This window comes from Cnephaeus nilssonii, assembly GCF_951640355.1.
Source record: "Cnephaeus nilssonii genome assembly, chromosome: 20".
Taxonomy (NCBI): domain Eukaryota; kingdom Metazoa; phylum Chordata; class Mammalia; order Chiroptera; family Vespertilionidae; genus Cnephaeus; species Cnephaeus nilssonii.
In genome coordinates, this window is record NC_137091.1 from 14,452,861 (window position 1) to 14,469,033 (window position 16,173).

Below are 16,173 nucleotides of genomic sequence, written 5' to 3' on the forward strand. Positions count from 1 at the left end.
CTGACCCCAGCCTCATCTTTCCTTTGTCTCCCGCTGCAGTGCTCAGAGGCAATAGAATTATAGCCACTTTTCAGCCAGTGCAAACATGTTCACCAATGAGTAAATAAATGTAAAGCACTGAGAGCAGTTCCCAGCATGTAGGAAGGCTTTTGTGTTTGCTGATATCATTTTGCTATTTTTTAACGTTTTTGTTATTATTTTTACCCAGTCAAATTCTCCAGGAAGCAGACTTTGACACAGGGATCTGCCTGCAGGAAGTTTATCCACACTTGTAAGATAAGCAGAAATGGACAGAGAAGGAATTAAACTGCAATGCAGTTATAATAAAGACCCCAGCCCATCCTATTAGGGAGTTCTGAAACTGGGGTGGCCCTTTCAAGACATTCCATATCCAGACAGGGGTACGGGTTCTGGGCCTTTGTACCCCAACACTGGCCATGAGATTCAGCTGTGAGACCTCAGCAGCATACACTCCAAGCAGCGAGGCGAACAATTGCCTTTGTCCTGAAGGGTGGATTTGAGTGATTCCCTAGTGCCCGCTACATTATTACTACCTTATAGTCCCTTCTGTGGCCCCTTTAACTCTCAAGAGAAACAGTTCTCAGAGCCCTTGAACCTCTCCTGCCATCACCCACCATACACATTCTTTTTTTTTTTAAATATATTTTATTGATTTTTTTACAGAGAGGAAGGGAGAGGGATAGAGTTAGAAACATCCACGAGAGAGAAACATCGACTAGCTGCCTCCTGAACACCCCCAACTGGGGATGTGCCCACAACCAAGGTACAGGCCCTTGACCGGAATCAAACCTTGGACCCTTCAGTCCGCAGGCCGACGCTCTATCCACTGAGCCAAACCGGTTAGGGCTCACATTCTTCACAACAGCCTGTGATCTCTCACTTCTCTGCAGAGGTTACACACCCTCCTCTGAAGGGCCTGTCAGCATAGTTTTCCTACTGTGATGCTGTCTGCATCCATATTTGCACACCTCACTCTCCACCCCAAATTGGGGCCATCTAGTTCATGTCTGTTCTGAGCACTAAGAGGTCCTGGGTGGACTGGTCAAGACTTAATAATCACAGGGAGTACCGCCCCCTCCCCCCAGGAAGTGGGCCCAGCCCTCCCCACCCCATCCCACAGCACAGATGCTCTTTCCTGTTGGGAATAAAATGCCAGAGACTCAGCTTCCTTCCTTTCTGCGTGTGGTCTTGGGGAGAGAGGAGGCGGGCTTCTGGACAGGGAGGTGGGACTGAGGCTTCCTTGGAAAGGGGAATTCTGCTGCATGCTGTGACCCAGAGCCACCTAGGCCCTGTGAGCCAGTGGAGGGAGTGCCCAGCTCTGCTGTGAGGGCTGGGGGAGAGGGCCATCCTCAAGGCCAACGCTGTTTGCGGAGGAGGGAGAACTGGCCGCCTGGTCAAGCCTGGTGAGTTCCATACCAAACTGTCCTCTGCAACTCAGGACAGGAGTGGGGTCCAGTGGAGGCCTGTGCCCACCTTGCCTCACTTGGCATCTGAAGGGGCAACGCTGAGAAACCCAGCAAGGAGGCTTCCCAGGTGCCTCCCAATCTCACCCTGCCTCCCTCTCATTTGCTGAGGAGCCTGGCAGGAACCTCCCTCCTCCTTCTGAGGGAGGCCTCGACAGAGCCTGCAGCTCAAAGCTCATCCACTCTGCCAGCTCTAACCCAGACCCTTGCCCGGACTCCTACCTCGGCTCTGGCTCCTCCAGGGCCTAAAATGGACCCCACAGCCAAGGACGAAATGGAGCCTTCACTTCCTCCTGGTATGAGCCCTTCTGGGTGGGGTGGGGGAGGGATGTGGCAAGAAAGATGGGAGTGGTGGGTTTGGGTCCTCCCTGCCAGGTCTGGCTGGAGTTCTATCAGTCAGTGAGAGGAGTAGACTGCCCTGGGGTTTCAGGCTGAGGAGCAGGAAGGGGAGCAGGGTCGGCAGCTGCTTCCTTCAGGCCCTGCCCAACTGACATGGCTACCCAGGCTCTTCCTGCCCAGGGTCAGAGTGGCCGGAGCAGGAGAGGGCGGAGCAGCTGGCCCGGGGTGCAGCACTCAAGTGGGCCTCAGGCATCTTCTACCGGCCAGAGCAGCTGGCCAGGCTGGGCCAGTACCGCAGCCGTGAGGTACAGCGCACCTGCTCCCTGGAAGCACGCATTAAGGTGGGCCTCAGGCAAGGGGCAGGAGAGCTGGGGGTGGTGGCCAGCTGGCCAGGCCTCACCGTCTCCCTCCCTTCCGCAGTCAGTGGTGCAGTCGTACCTGGAGGGTGTGAAGACTGGTGTGTGGCAACTGGCACAGGCCCTCGAGGCCGTGCAAGGAGCCCGTGAGGCCCTGGGCCAGGCCCATGGGTTGCTCCGGGGCATGGCCAAGGCTGCACAGAACCTAGAGCCCTTGAGGGAGCAGGTTGTCCAACACAAGCAACTGCAGGCCCTGTCTCAGCTGCTGCCCCGGCTGCGAGCAGGTGAGTGTGCAAGGGCCCTGGGCTTCAGCCCCCAACTGTCAGTCAACACACTCATCAGGGGGCTGGGGTACCAGTGGGAGGTTACAGGGAGGGACATAGCAAGGGCTTCCCAGAGAGTAACTCAGGCTTCAGATGGCATATAAAGCAGGGTGCAAATTAGCTCACTCAGGTTTCTGAGCAGGGGATGTTTGAGTCGGCACCGATGCCCAGGCAAGTGGCTCTGGCCACCCTGGTTGTTAAATTGAAATATTCCCTAACAGGTGGGTGAATAGCCACTAGAACGTCCTGCGGTTCCTCCCGGCCTTCCCTCCAGGATCCCTGACTTCCTTACGTTCCATCAGCTCAAGGGTTTACACCTGGTCCAACAGGCCTCTAGGACCTCCCCTGGTCCTTTCAGATTGGCCAATGCTGCTTACATTTTATTTTCTAATAAGATTAAGTTTATTCAGTAAAAGTCTACTCTACTGGTTACTAAATACTTTATACATCACCCCAGCCGCAGGGCCTCAGCATCTGATCCTGTACCCATTGCACAGGTGGGAAGGCTGAGACCCAGGGCTGTCTCCTCTGCTCCCTCCTTAGTGCCGGCCGCAGTGGTCCACACACAGGCCCTGATTGATGCCCATCGGCTCTTGGAGGCATATGTGGGCCTTAGGGAGCTGGAGCAGCTGCAAGAGGAGACCTGGGCCTCTCTGGGGGGTCTGGAGTTGCCAGTCTTTGAGGGGCTGGGCCCTCTGGCTGAGGCACTGGGCCAGGCTGTGGAGGCAGCTGTAGGGGCTGCAGGGCAGCTGGCCCGGGAGGACCCAGCCCTGTTGGTGGCCGCTGTGCGTGTGGCGGAGGTGGAGGCTGGCAGAACAACCCCCCTGGAGCAGGCCCCCCGGGACTGGCGGCAGCGCTGTCTGCGAGCACTGGAGGAGGGCCTCGAGCGGGTGCACTTTGGGACACCTCTGCTGCCCGGACCAGGGGCCCTCGCAGGGTGGCTGGAGGCTCTGCGGGTGGCTCTCCCAGCCGAACTGGCCACAGCGGAGGCACTAATAGCACCCTGCTGCCCACCACACTACAAGGTGGTCCGGCTGTGGGCCCGCACCCTGCACGGCGGCCTGCGGCGCTGCCTGCAGCAGTTCCTGGAAGGGCCCGAGCTGGGAGCCGCCGACGCCTTCACCTTGCTGCACTGGGCGCTGCATGTGTACCTGGGGTCAGTGCCCGTGGGGCCATGGGAAGTGGGTGGGTCAGAAGCTGGGGGCTCAGAGTGACACTAGGCCACTCATCACCAGGCCAGAAATGATGGGGAGCCTGGAATTGGGGCCGGAGGCTGACGTGTCTCAGCTAGAACCTCTCCTGACCCTGGAGAATATCGAGCAGCTAGAGGCAACATTTGTATCCAAAGTCCGGGTGAGTAGTTGGGGCCCAGGTCCAGAGAAGCTCTGCACCAGCTGTGTGACTGTGTTTGTAGGGTCACACGGCTACCTGTCTCTAGCAGGGTCAGCGCCCTGCTGCATTCTGCTGCCCCTTGTCCCTTCCGCTAGGCAAGTGTGGTGCAGTGGCTGCAGAAGGCACTGGATGGGGAAGTGGCTGAATGGGGCCGGGAGCAGGAGCCTGACACAGACCCATCTGGCTTCTACCACTCACCCATGCCAGCCATCGTGCTGCAGGTGGGTGGGAAGTGGCAGCCCGGTGGACAGCCCTCATAAAGAAAGGGGAGGAGGGCGGAACTAGGACGCTGCTGATGGCTGCCCATCCCTGCCTGCAGATCCTGGAAGAAAACATTCGAGTAACCAGCCTGGTCAGTCAGTCACTGCAGCGGCGGGTGCACGGCATGGCACTGTCAGAACTGGGAGCGTTCCTGAGGAGGTCTGCCAAGGCACTGACCCACCCCCAAACCCTGGCCCTGCTCCTGGGGCAGCCCCGGGGGGCTCTGAGTGAATAAGCCTCACCAGAGGGGAAAGGCTCCTTGGAACAGTGCCTTGGGTATCTTGGAGGTGGGGGCCAGAGTACTTGGGACAGAAATTGTTGGGGTACCAGTGACAGCAGGCACAGGCGCCACCTCTGTCCTTTGCAGCTTTAATGATGCTCTCATCCGATTCTCCCGAGACCACCTCAGAGGGGAAGCAGTGGTCCCTCATTACGTGTCCTACCTACTGGCTGCCCTCAACCACCAATCGGCACTCAGGTACCATAAGGCCCCCACAGAACCCCACCTTCACTAACTGCTGAGTACCTGCTAAGTATGGACCCAGCCTTCACTAGTCTGTTAGGAACTTTGGAGTCACATAGCCCCATGGTTCCAATCCTAGTTCTACTAATTACTAGCTGTGTGACCTTGGGCTAATTACTTAATCTCTCTTTTCTTATTAGTGTTATATGAGTTACTAGAGGCCCAGTGCACGAAATTTGTGCACAGGTGGGGTTTTTAGGCCTGGCCAGCGATCAGGGCTGATCAGGTTCCCTGCCTCCCCGCCTCCTCCTTCCCTTGCTGCCTGCATCTGCTGCCACCCACCCCCCGTTCCCTGTCCCAGCCTGGGGCCTGGCTGGGGGGAGGGCCAACCACCACCACAGCGGCTGGGTGGTGGGCCGATCGATCGGGGCCTGCGACCGGGAGGAGGGACCAGGAGTTTGGCTGGCAGGCCCCATTGGCGATTGGGGCCTGTGGGCTGGGGGCAGCTCCTGTGTTGAGTGTCTGACCCCTGGTGGTCAGTGTGCATCATAGCGACCGGTCGGTCCGTTGTAACAGTCACTTAGGCTTTTACTAGTATATATATAGATAAGGAGACGTTCTGAGGATCACATTTAATGTAAAGGACCTACCACAGTGCCTAGCACATAGTCTCATGTATTCATTAATTCAACATATACTCACCAAGGCCTACTCTGTGTCTGGGGTTCAAAACAGAAAAGTATTTCCTTTCCCTTGGGTCTTGTATTATTTGGGATTAGAGGGCCAGTGCATGAATTCGTGCACAGGTAGGGCCCTTCAGGGTGGCCTGCGGAAATCGGGCCCCAGCCTCACAGCCCCAGCTCACACCCCCAGCCTCGCAGCCCCACCTGGCACCCTGACTTGGCCTGGCACCACCCTGTCACTTGCTCCGCCATCCTGCCTGCGGGGCAATCAATTGGGGCTGGGCCCCCCACCCTGCCTGTCTGCGGGGTGATCGGTGGGGCAATCGAGCCCCCACTTGCATCCACCTTGGCCTGTTGCTGCCCGCTCACCTGCTCCACCATCCTGCTGTGGTCCCGCTCTCATCGGGGCCCATCGGGGCTGGCAGGGCCTCCACTGCCACCCGCTGCCAGCATCGCATTGCCAATGCCTGCCATGTTCCGCGCAGCCCCCTGGTGGTCAGCGCACATCATAGCGGGCGGTCGAACTCCTGGTCTCCCGGTTGAACGACCACCTGAGGGGACAATTTGCATATTAGGCTTTTATTACATAGGATGGGGACAGAGAGATCAGACAAACAAGTTACTACCTCTTGACTGTGATGAACTCTCTCCCCTTACCAATGAGGAAACAGAAACAGAAAGACATGGCTTGCTCAAGGTCTCACTGGGAATTAGAAACAGGTCCGACTGGGTTGTGTCTTTTCTAGCTTGCTGAGCCCACCCTTCCACACCCTACCAGGTGTCCTCAAACTACGGCCCGCGGGCCACATGCGGGTGTTTTTGCCGTTTTGTTTTTTTACTTCAAAATAAGGTATGTGCAGTGTGCATAGGAATTTGTTCATAGTTTTTTTTAAACTGTAGTCCGGCCCTCCAACGGTCTGAGGGACAGTGAACTGGCCCCCTGTTTAAAAAGTTTGAGGACCCCTGCTAGACCTTCTTAAGTGCGAGGGAGTCACCCTTCTTGCCCCGTCCCGCCACACACACACTCCCGCCACTAGGTGGCGCCCAAGCAGCCAGACCATAGAGGGCTGTGAGGGCCTTGGCCTTGGTGCTGAAGCCCTACTTTTGGTTGGTCCAGCTCCTCCGTGTCCGTCTTGCAGCCCGAAGGGGTGGTCTCAGGGGCCTTGGCTCCGGTGGAGGCAGCGCTGGACGAGTTGCAGAGGAGGATCTGCCGGCTGGTGTTGGAGGCGCTGTTGCTGGAGCTCCAGGTGAGACTTCAGGTGGGGATAAGGGTAGGAGGAGATAAGGGGTATGTTTGGGAGTCTCTGCGGGAAATGCCGGGTCTGGATCGTCCTTCCAGCCCCTATTCGCGGCTCTGCCCTCGCGCCATTGGCTGTCGAGCCCGGAGCTGCTGAACAATGTGTGCGAGAGGACAGCGCGCTTCTGCCGGAACTTCTGGCGTGTTCGGAACCCCGCATTCCAGGTGTGTTGGGGAAAGGCCGGCGAGGGTGGAACGCCGATGGAAAGGATGGAAAGGGTGTCCTGGGCCCACCTGATAGCCCTCCCCGCAGGTGCTCCTGGCCGAGGCAGAGCGTACGGTGGTGCTGCAGTACCTATGTGCGCTGATGCAAGGCCGCCTGGTGTGCCGCGGAGCGGACGAGCGGAACCAGGCAGCCGAGCGCATGCAGCAGGATGCCACCCAGCTTCGGGATCTTTTCCTCGATTTGGTAAGAGCTTGTTGGGAGAGCAGATGGGTGTGAGTCTCCGTGGTTGGGTGGGAGCCAAGGGCGGGCTCAAGACCTAGCCCAACGTGTTCAGGGCCTGGAAGAGAGCGTTCATTGCGCGCCGGTGCTGCTCACCCTGCGAAAGCTGCTGAACCTCCACGACCCCACGATGCTTGGCCTCGAGGTGGCAAGCCTTCGGCAACAATTTCCCGACGTAAGGTACGTGGATGGGGGCGGAAAGGGAGAAGGGACTTGGGAGGGATAGGGCGGGGCTGATGCATCACTGTGGTCCCCCCTTAGCGAGGAACATATCTCTGCCCTCTTGGACCTGCGCGGGGACGTGTCCCGAGAGCAGCGCCTAGCCGCACTCAGCTCCCTGCAGGACGGCCCGCAGCCCTCGCCCCGCGCGGGTCGCCGCGCACTCTTCAGCCTTGTGCCAGCACCTACACCTTCTCCATCCTCCTGCCTCTTCTCGGGGTCCTGTGCCTGACTCTCAGCTGCTCGCAGAATAAAGCTGTGTGCCCGCTCCCCGCACCCCCGTACGCCTGAATTGTGTGTGTTGGGAAGAGGGGATGAAATAAAAGTGTCCGCGAACGTTAGGGGGTCCAGGACAGGGTCACGCCTAAAGCACCCCATCTGTCCCGGCATCAATTCCCAAGTACCCGGGCTTCCGCGAGCGGGCTGCATCCCCACGTATCCGCGCCGAAGCAGTGATTTCGTGTCTCCCCAGCCCTCACTCGGGTACCACCTGAAGTCTTGAAACCCGCCTGCCCGGCGTGGAGCGGGCGGGCTCAGGACAACGCCCCGCCTAGGGACGTGACTTGATGGCTGACACCGCCCCCCTCGGCCCGGCCTGGCCCCACCCCCGCAGCTGTGTTCTCGGGAACCGGCCGCGGAGATTGACGCGAATCCGCGCGCTTTCGCGTGAGCGTGCGCGCACCCGAGTGCGTGCGTCCCAGGCGTCAACTCCGGAGGGCTGGGTGGCCGGCGACCGATGTCTCGGAGCGGGAACGGTGACGGAGAGAAGAGCAGCGAACAGGTGGGGGTAGGACACGAGGATGGAACCCTTTTACCCGGAGAGGCTGAGAAGGCGCGCGATGTGACCCCCACCTCACCTACGAAGAAATCCCCCTTCTATTGTCTCTTGGCCCCGCCCTCCATTGGGCACGCCCTTTGCCTCATCCCCCCCGCCGTTTATTGGCTGCAGGTCACGCCCCTCCTCAAAATCTCCGTCCCCATTGGCTCCTCTTCCACGTTATCCTCTCCGGGAGTTTCCCATTGGTGCAGGCCACACCCTCTCATTTGTCACCAGACTCCACCTTCAGTCTGGGTTCCTCCCCTAGCCATCTTTCATTCATTCTGCACCTAGTGCTGGATGCCTGAGACATGGGAGTGAATCAGACCCGTCCCTGCCCTCAGGGAGTTCAGGACATGGTGAGGGGACGCGGACCTAGGCTACGACAGTGACAACCTAGGGCGGTAAAGAGGCCGCCTAGGCACACTGGGAGCCTCTAAGACGCCTGGAAGACTTCCCGGAGGAGGTGAGGCCTAAACCAAGCCCTGAAAAATGGGTAGGAGTTTGCTCTAGGGAGACTTTGGGAAAGCATCCTTGGCAGAAGGGCCTGAGACCTAAAAGACACAGGCGTATTCTGGTCATTGCAAAGAAGCAGGTGGAAGGGGAGATGAAGGGGGACTGGTCCAGGTAGAGGCTCGGAGACCGCTGAGAAGTCCAGGAAAGTGTACAGTTAGTTGAGGGGAGTGAAGCCTGAGGCCCGAAATCTTTTCAAGCAGCTGGTCTCTAGGCGGGGTGGAAGGAATGTGTGTGTGTGTGTGGGGGGGGGGGGGGGGCGGAGGATGAGAGGGGATCAGATCCAGATGGGAAAACAAAGTGCAAGGAAGGAATGATTCCAGTTCTGAGAAGGAAAGGGGCTCTTGGGTTCAGACACTTATTGAACAGCTGCTCTGGGCTCTGGGGACACAATGTGAACACTCAAAAGGAGAAAAACGGATAACTAACCATTAAATATGCTGTACTTCAGATGGAGATACCTGCTACAGAGAACAATAACCTGAGGAAGGGGGTGGGGAATTGTGGCGGAGCAGGGAGAGGAGATTTATTATTTCATAGAGTGTGCTTGAGGGAGGCTTTTCTAATAACATATTTGTGCCAAAATATGAGGTAAGTGGGAGAGTGACCACTGCAGTTATATGGGCAAAAGGCATTCCTGACAGGGGACATGTTCAGTTTGAGATACCTATTATACATTCCAGTAAAAACATGTTGAATTGAGAACTGGCAATACTGGTCTGAGGTTTACGGAAGAAGTCGGCTTGGGCTGATGATCCTAAAACTATGAGAATGGATGAGATTCCCTAGGGAGTGAGCACAAATGGAGGAGAGAAGTTTCCATATAAATTTCCAAGTGCACTACTGTGTTAAGAGGTCAGGAAGATAGGGATGACTAGCAAGGAAGAGCAAGAACAAACAGTCAGAAAAAAATAAGCAAAAAGAAAAGAAAAGAACAAACAGCCAGTGAGGTAGGAGATTTGGGGGGCCAAGTGGAGAATGTGTGTCTAGAATGAAGTGATTAACTGTGCCAAGTGCTGCTGATCAATATGAAGATTATTGATGACCTTGGTCAGATCAGTTTCAATAGAGATTGCGGGGAAAGCCTAACTGGAGTGAAATTTAAGAGAGAACAGGAGCCCTGGCTGGTGTGGCTCAGTTGGTTGACTGTCATCCTATGCACCCAAAAGGTTAGATTCCTGGTAGGTCAGGGCACATGCCCTGGTTTCCGCTGGATCCCCATGGGGGGCATGCAAGAGGCAGCCGATCGATGTTTCTCTCTCTCATCCATATTTCTCTCTCCCTCTCCCTTCCTCTCGCTCTAAAATCAACAAAAACATATTTTAAAGAGAGAGAGAACAGGAAAGAAAGAAATGTGCTGCAGTAAGGAACAGCTGGAGGGAGTGTGTGGGTTTTTTTGTTGTTTTGTGAATCCTCACCCAAGGACATTTTTCCATTGATTTTGAGAGAGAGAGAGGGAGGGAGGGGGAGAGACAGAAAGAGAGAAACATCGATGTGAGAGAGACACATCAATTGGTTACCCCCTGCACACGACCTGACCAGGGCTGGGGATCCAGCCTGCAACCAAGGTATGTGCCCCTGTCGGGAATTGAACCTGGGACCCTTCAGTCCACGTGGGCCAATGCTCTAACAACTGAGCCAAACTGGCTAGGGCTTTGTTTTGTTTTTTTTAAGATGGATAAATAACACATGTATTTATGCTGATGTAAAGAATCCAGCAGAGAAGAAGATATTGGTGATGTAGGAGATGTAGGAGAGAGGAGAAATGCTGGCAATGTGTCCCTGAGCAGGCCGGCAAGGGAGTTCAGAGGCTGGAGAAAAAACAGCATTGGACTGAGCCCTGGTACAGAGTCAGGGGTGAGGGCCCCCGGCACCGGCCTTGGATGGCAACTAGGAAGATGCCTCTGATAGGGGACAGACCAGGGACTGTCTTGGTTTTACTAAAATTTCTCTTTGACCCCTAAGAGCTGGTTCTAAATTGGATTTGAACTGATGGTCCAGTGGAGAGAGAGCATTCCAGGTGGAGGGACTAGCATAAGCAAGGGGCATGCAGGCACTCAGACTGAGGCCTAATGGGCTGGAGGAGGTGGGTGGGCCAGGTGGGAGGGGCGGGGGCACTGAGAAATGCTATAGAAAGAAGGCAGGTAGAAGGTGGTGAGGCCCCCTCACCCATCAGCCTGGCAGCTGAGGCTACATTCTCCCAGCTTCCAGCCCAGGTGGGTGCTGAGCACAGGGATTAGGACCATGAGGAGGGGTTCCGGCCTGCTTCCAGGAGCTCACAGGCTGAAGGTGTTCCAGGTGATCCATAGACTCTCCCCCTGGTTTCTCCCAGTCCAGCTTGCTTTGGTGAGCCTGCTGGAGGGAATGGACGCTGGGTAGGTGGGGCGAGGGGGCAGCTACCCAGACCCCTGGGAACCCAGCAAGGGCAGTGTAGAGTATAGGGGTTGCTGGTCCTCAGGCCACACCTACTCATGCTGGCCTCCACCTGCCCTTCTGTGTCCCCAGAAGTCCACAGTGTGGGGAGTTGGAGTGACCCAGCTGGATGTGACCCCCAGAACAGAATGGTGCTGGACTCGGGGGCTCAGGTGTATGGGCAGCCACCCCCCAGCCCACCGGCCAGGCGCTCAACCTCGGGCCGTAGGCCGAAGCCCTCAGACCGAGATGGAACACCGCTGTACCCCTGGCCTCGGTCCCTGGCCTTGCCCCTGGCTCTGTCGGTCTCCTCAGCCCTGCGGCCCCGGCCTGAGCCGCAGTCCCCCTCAGAGCTGCGCTGGGGCCACTGTGGCCACATGCGTCGCAGTGAGAGCACCTACACCATAAATAGTACTGGCCAGCCCAGGGGCGGCACCCAGGGTCGGGCCCCACCTGGACGCAGACGGGATCTCGGCGGGGGCACCCTGCGGTCCGCAGCCTCCCTGCCTCACATTGCTAAGACTCAAAAGTATGGAGGCCGTGGTGCCAGCAGGAGCCCCTGCCTGTTGATGGCCCTGCGGCCAACCAACATGGACAGTGAGCGGGACAAGTTCTTCCAGTCCCGTTACACCTACAACCCACAGTTCGAGTACCAGGAGCCCATGCCTATGGCTGTGCTGGAGAAGTACTGTGAGGCCTCTGGACAGTTCATCCACCAGGTCAGTCCAGCCTGCCCACCTCACCCTGGCCCTGGCCACCCGAGAGGCCCGGCCTGACCACCCCCTTCGGCCCTGTGTGCAGGCAGTTGGCATCATTGAGGCTGTCCTGGAGAAGTTTGGCACCTACGAACACTTTGAGGCTGCGACGGGGGGCCAGCTGCTGACCAAGTGCCAGATCTGGTCTATTGTGCGCAAATACATGCAGAAGGAGGGCTGTGTTGGGGAGGTGAGCTCGCTCTGCCTTCGAGCACCCTCTTCTACCTGACCCATACTGGCCTGCCCGGTGGGTGGTGCCAGGCCCAGCTCCACACCTGGCTAGCTAGAGACCCCTGGCAAGACCCTGTCCCTGCCCTAGTAAGGTGGGAGCTGGCTCTGAGCAGAGGTGTGGTGAATCAGGGTGGGTGTCCTGGCCAAGTGTCCAGGCTGGATGCCCTGTGGCATTATTAGCGGGTACACCTGCACAGTGGCCCCAGAGCTGGTGGCCATGGCTCCGAGCACTGCTGCTGTCTGCAGGTTGTGGTGCAGCTGAGCGAAGACCTGCTGTCCCAGGCAGTGATGATGGTGGAGAACAGCCGACCAACATTGGCCATCAACCTGACCGGAGCCCGCCAGTATTGGCTAGAAGGCATGCTGCGGCATGAGATAGGTCAGGGTGCGGGTAGGTGGGTGGGCGGGTAGGGATGAGAGGGGGCTGGGATGTGGGAGGACAATGAGGGGCCCCACTCCTCTCTTTCTCCCACTTACCTCGGAGGCTAGGGCCCTTTCCTTTCATGAGCAGTCACCTCCTCCCTCTGGCTCTCAGAGGTGGGCCCAAACATGCCTGCCCCTCTCTGGGCTCACCCTCATCTCTCACTCCTCTTGGGTATCTTTTCCTCCCTCCACTGCCTCTCTGGTTTCCCTGGACAGTTGGGGCTTAGAAAGGCCAGAGGGAAAACACTGAGGGGCTCGCTAGCCCAGCCAACATGCAGGCCCTCCAGGGTGGGAATGGAATTGGCTGAGAACACACAGAGCCAGGTAGAGGAGGGGGTAGGCCGGGCGGGAAAGGAAAGCAGAGGACACAAACGGATACTCTTTTCTGCCTGTCCCTCCTCATCTAGAATTCTGTTGCCCTGGGCAAAAGTTGGTTTTTGCTAGGGACATCAGTGGGACTGTGGAAACAATAGGGCCTGCAGGATGTGGGGCTGGGGTGGTGTGTGAGTTCCTGTCCTCTCCAGGGAGTTTGGGAGGTGTGTGTGTGTGTGTGTGTGTGTGTGTGTGTGTGTGTGTGTGTAGGTGTAGTCCTGGATGGGTGGAGGAGGACTCTTGCCTGTGAGACTCTATGGGTCCTTGGGTGCGGGTGCCCCTGAGGTTGGATGAGTATGTAAGTTGGGATAGGGGTGGCAGGGAGAGGTTATGGGAGAGCCTGAGTTTAGGGGCATGAGGATACCCGCATGAGTACAAGTTACAGGCCTGGCAGGAGGGTTCCGGGATGGCCCGCCCAGCACCACCGCCCTCGCCCTCCCCCAGGCACCCACTACCTGCGAGGCGTGAACAACGCCCGGCAGCCCTGGCACAACTCCGAGGGCCGGCTGCAATACGGGTTGCGGCCAGCGAACCCCACTGAGGAGGGCCTGGCCAGCCTGCACAGCGTGCTGTTCCGCAAGCAGCCCTTCCTGTGGCGCGCGGCGCTGCTCTACTACACCATCTACCGGGCGGCGCACTTGTCGTTCCGCCAGCTCTTCCAGGACCTGGCGCGCTACGTGCAGGACACAGACGTGCGCTGGGAGTACTGCGTGCGCGCCAAACGCGGCCAGACCGACACCTCGCTGCCAGGTGGGTACCCATTCGAGGAGTACCCTGAGCTGGGGCAGGGGCTGGGGTGGCTTCAGGTGTAGGGGCTCATGGCCCTCCCATGCCCACAGGATGCTTCAGCAAGGACCAGGTGTACCTGGATGGCGTCGTGCGCATTCTGCGGCACCGCCAGACCATCGATTTCCCGCTGCTGACCTCGCTGGGCAAGGTGAGTGGCCACGGGCCTTCAGAGGGTCCAGCCAGCTCTCCTCATCGCAGTATTCCCTGGGCCTCTGATGGGTGCTTGACTGAAGACTGGGTCCAGGCCTCTCTGGTAGGTGGAGGTGAGCACAGGAGGAGAAATGACAGTCTGGCAGGTGCTTGACCCAGCCTGCAGGTGTGTGTGTGTGTGTGTGTGTGTGTGTGTGTGTGTGGAGAAACTGCATCACTTCAGACCAAAGGAGCAGTCAGGAAGGCTGGAGATGGAGGCTAGAGAAATGGCCAGGAACCAAGTCCCTCGCACTGGGTATCTGTGCCAAGCTGAGAAAGGTAAACTGCATCTGAAGCAACAGGGACTCAGAGGAGCTTTAAGCAAGTTGTGGCTGGATGTCAGATGGGAGGGGGATTGGGAGAGAGACCTAGGAAAGGGGATGGGGCGGGGAGGGAGGCCTTTCTAATCCCTCCTGCAGAACTGATGGTGTCTGGCCTAACCCAGCAGTGGCCATGCCGTTGGAGAGGGAGGGGCAGGCTGGGGAGCTCTTCAGAGTGTGGGATCCCTTGAGCTCAGTGGCCACCCTGAGTGGGAGGGTGACAGGTTCCTGCCCCCTCCCTGGAATCTGACCGAGAGGGCTGTCAGGAGAGTGCCTGGCCTAACCTGACACCTAAGAATTCAGTGTTGGCTATGCGGAGTCTGAGGTACCTGTGGCTGTCTAGGAGAGAGTGTTCAAAGGCAATTGGGGGAGCTAGGCGGGTCAGGAGTGGGGTTGTAGGGCGTAGATGATAAAAGAAGGTGCAAAGAGAAAGACCCAGGACTGAGCCTCGGGATCCATAACATTGGGAATAGGTCAGGGGGGGACAGGGAGGAGTTCCGGGAGCAAGGGGCAACAGACTTTTGGTAGAGAGCCGGGACCTCTGCCTCCCCCTCAGCCCGGCTTCCTCCCTGCAGGTGTCCTACGAGGATGTAGATCACCTGCGGCCCTATGGGGTGCTGAACAATACGCGGGTGCCCCACTTCATGCAGGACCTGGAGCGCTACCGGCAGCAGCTAGAGCACATCATGGCCACCAACCGGCTGGACGAAGAAGAGTTGGGCCGCCTGCTGCCCGACTGATACTGGTTGAGGGCTCCGGACCATCCCCCTGAACAGGAAGAGGGCTGCTCTGTGCTTCCACAGCCTGGGTGTTTCTTGGGGAAGCTGAGGGGACAGGAGCATCTCGGGAGGGGGGAGTGGCACCATCAGTGGGTTTGTGTTCCCTGCTAGCCTCCCGGGACCCAGGGACCACCAGCAGCAGCATGTTGAGCAAAGAGTGTGCCCTCCTGCCTCTGTGTGTGGAGCAGAGGGGATGCCTGGGGGCAGCAGGGAAGTTAAGCATGGATGGGGATGGGCGATGGTTTGGGAGGAGAACCTTGTTCTTGCATGGAGGTGACTTAGGGTATCTGCGTACTCCAGTCTCCCTTCCCCCACCCGGCCCCTTGGTGCTCCTTCAGCTTTCACGCTGTCTACCTCTCACTGGGTCCTGGTGGGGGTCTCCCTTCTTCTGGGGTGATTACCTGAGCCTGGGGTCCTGGCTTTCACACAGACTCAAGGGACAAGGGTCCTGGTAGGTAGAGACCCAGCTGGGCTGGGCTGTGCTTTCCAGCATTTTGCCTCTCCCACTGCATGTATTTATTCCCTGTTTATGTGCTCTACTTCCTGGGGCTGGAGGCAGCAGCTTCTGAAGGTTCCTCTGGAAGGCACCCACTGTTGCTGGCCCCCATCTCAGCAGACACACACACAGTCCTTCAGGCCTTGTGAGCTGAGCCTGAGAGTTCACCAGGCCCTGCCCCTACCCCCACCCCCTCCTCAGGCCTCTGTTGTCCCTGTCTTTGCCCACACCCTCACAGCTGGTCTCTGACAGAGGCTGGCATAGCCTGGCAGCAGCAGAGGGGCAGACACCTACCTGTCCCAAATCCTGAGCCCCTCCTGGGCCAGGAGAGGTGCAGAGATGGTTGTTGCTTCCAGCTTCACCTCAGACTCGCAGTCTGAGGCTGACCCAGTCCCACTCCCACCCTTGGCCTTAGTTTTCCCATCTGTAAAATTTGGAAATGCAGCTGGAAAGCCCTTATTCATTTAGCGAAATGCACTGAAGGCCTTCTGTGTGCCAGTCGCTGGTCAAGCCCTCAGAGCTCCCAGTCCTGAGAGAAGCCAGACAATTAAAACAACAGTTACAATAAGCTGTGCAGTCTTTGTCTACCCAAGATCCCTTCCTCCTCCTCCTCCTCCTCCTCCTCCTCCTCCTCCTCCTCCTCCTCCTCCTCCTAATCGCATTTCCCAGGGCCCTCAGCTCTAGCCCTCCCTGAGTGGAGAGAAGTTCCCCTTCCCTGGCTTTCTATCCCAGGCCCAGGGGCTTCCATGGAATGGGGCTGGTGACAACACCTGCCCAACTGATAAAAGGGCCCAAGTCTGGCCTCTGTGTCACTG

General features: G+C 57.9%; 2 protein-coding genes across 10 annotated transcripts; both read left to right on the forward strand.

Moving 5' to 3' along the window:
* The first annotated feature begins 1,209 nt into the window (after window positions 1-1,209).
* On the forward strand, window positions 1,210-8,282 carry EXOC3L1 (exocyst complex component 3 like 1). Of its 7 annotated transcripts, none has more exons than XM_079759900.1 (13): window positions 1,210-1,424; window positions 1,599-1,780; window positions 1,989-2,164; window positions 2,244-2,463; window positions 3,046-3,658; window positions 3,738-3,855; window positions 3,990-4,115; window positions 4,214-4,314; window positions 4,523-4,633; window positions 6,419-6,548; window positions 6,641-7,007; window positions 7,099-7,223; window positions 7,305-8,282. In XM_079759900.1, the coding sequence occupies exons 2-13, from the start codon at window positions 1,735-1,737 to the stop codon at window positions 7,551-7,553; spliced, it is 2,382 nt and encodes a 793-aa protein (XP_079616026.1). In that variant the 5' UTR covers window positions 1,210-1,424; window positions 1,599-1,734; the 3' UTR covers window positions 7,554-8,282. The 7 variants fall into 7 exon arrangements, with proteins under 7 accessions (XP_079616026.1, XP_079616027.1, XP_079616028.1 ...); XM_079759901.1 differs by having other exon boundaries at window positions 1,607-1,780; XM_079759902.1 differs by having other exon boundaries at window positions 1,676-1,780.
* On the forward strand, window positions 7,966-15,935 carry MATCAP1 (microtubule associated tyrosine carboxypeptidase 1; the record flags this gene model as incomplete). Of its 3 annotated transcripts, XM_079759909.1 has the most annotated exons (8): window positions 7,966-8,043; window positions 8,374-8,545; window positions 11,098-11,723; window positions 11,806-11,949; window positions 12,237-12,369; window positions 13,230-13,535; window positions 13,625-13,722; window positions 14,659-15,935. In XM_079759909.1, exons 3-8 carry the CDS (start codon window positions 11,154-11,156, stop codon window positions 14,821-14,823), a joined length of 1,416 nt encoding a protein of 471 aa, XP_079616035.1. In that variant the 5' UTR covers window positions 7,966-8,043; window positions 8,374-8,545; window positions 11,098-11,153. The 3 variants fall into 3 exon arrangements, with proteins under 3 accessions (XP_079616035.1, XP_079616034.1, XP_079616036.1); XM_079759908.1 differs by lacking the exons at window positions 7,966-8,043; window positions 8,374-8,545 and having other exon boundaries at window positions 10,719-11,723; XM_079759910.1 differs by lacking the exons at window positions 7,966-8,043; window positions 8,374-8,545; window positions 14,659-15,935 and having other exon boundaries at window positions 10,719-11,723; window positions 13,635-13,708.
* Window positions 15,936-16,173: the final 238 nt, after the last annotated feature.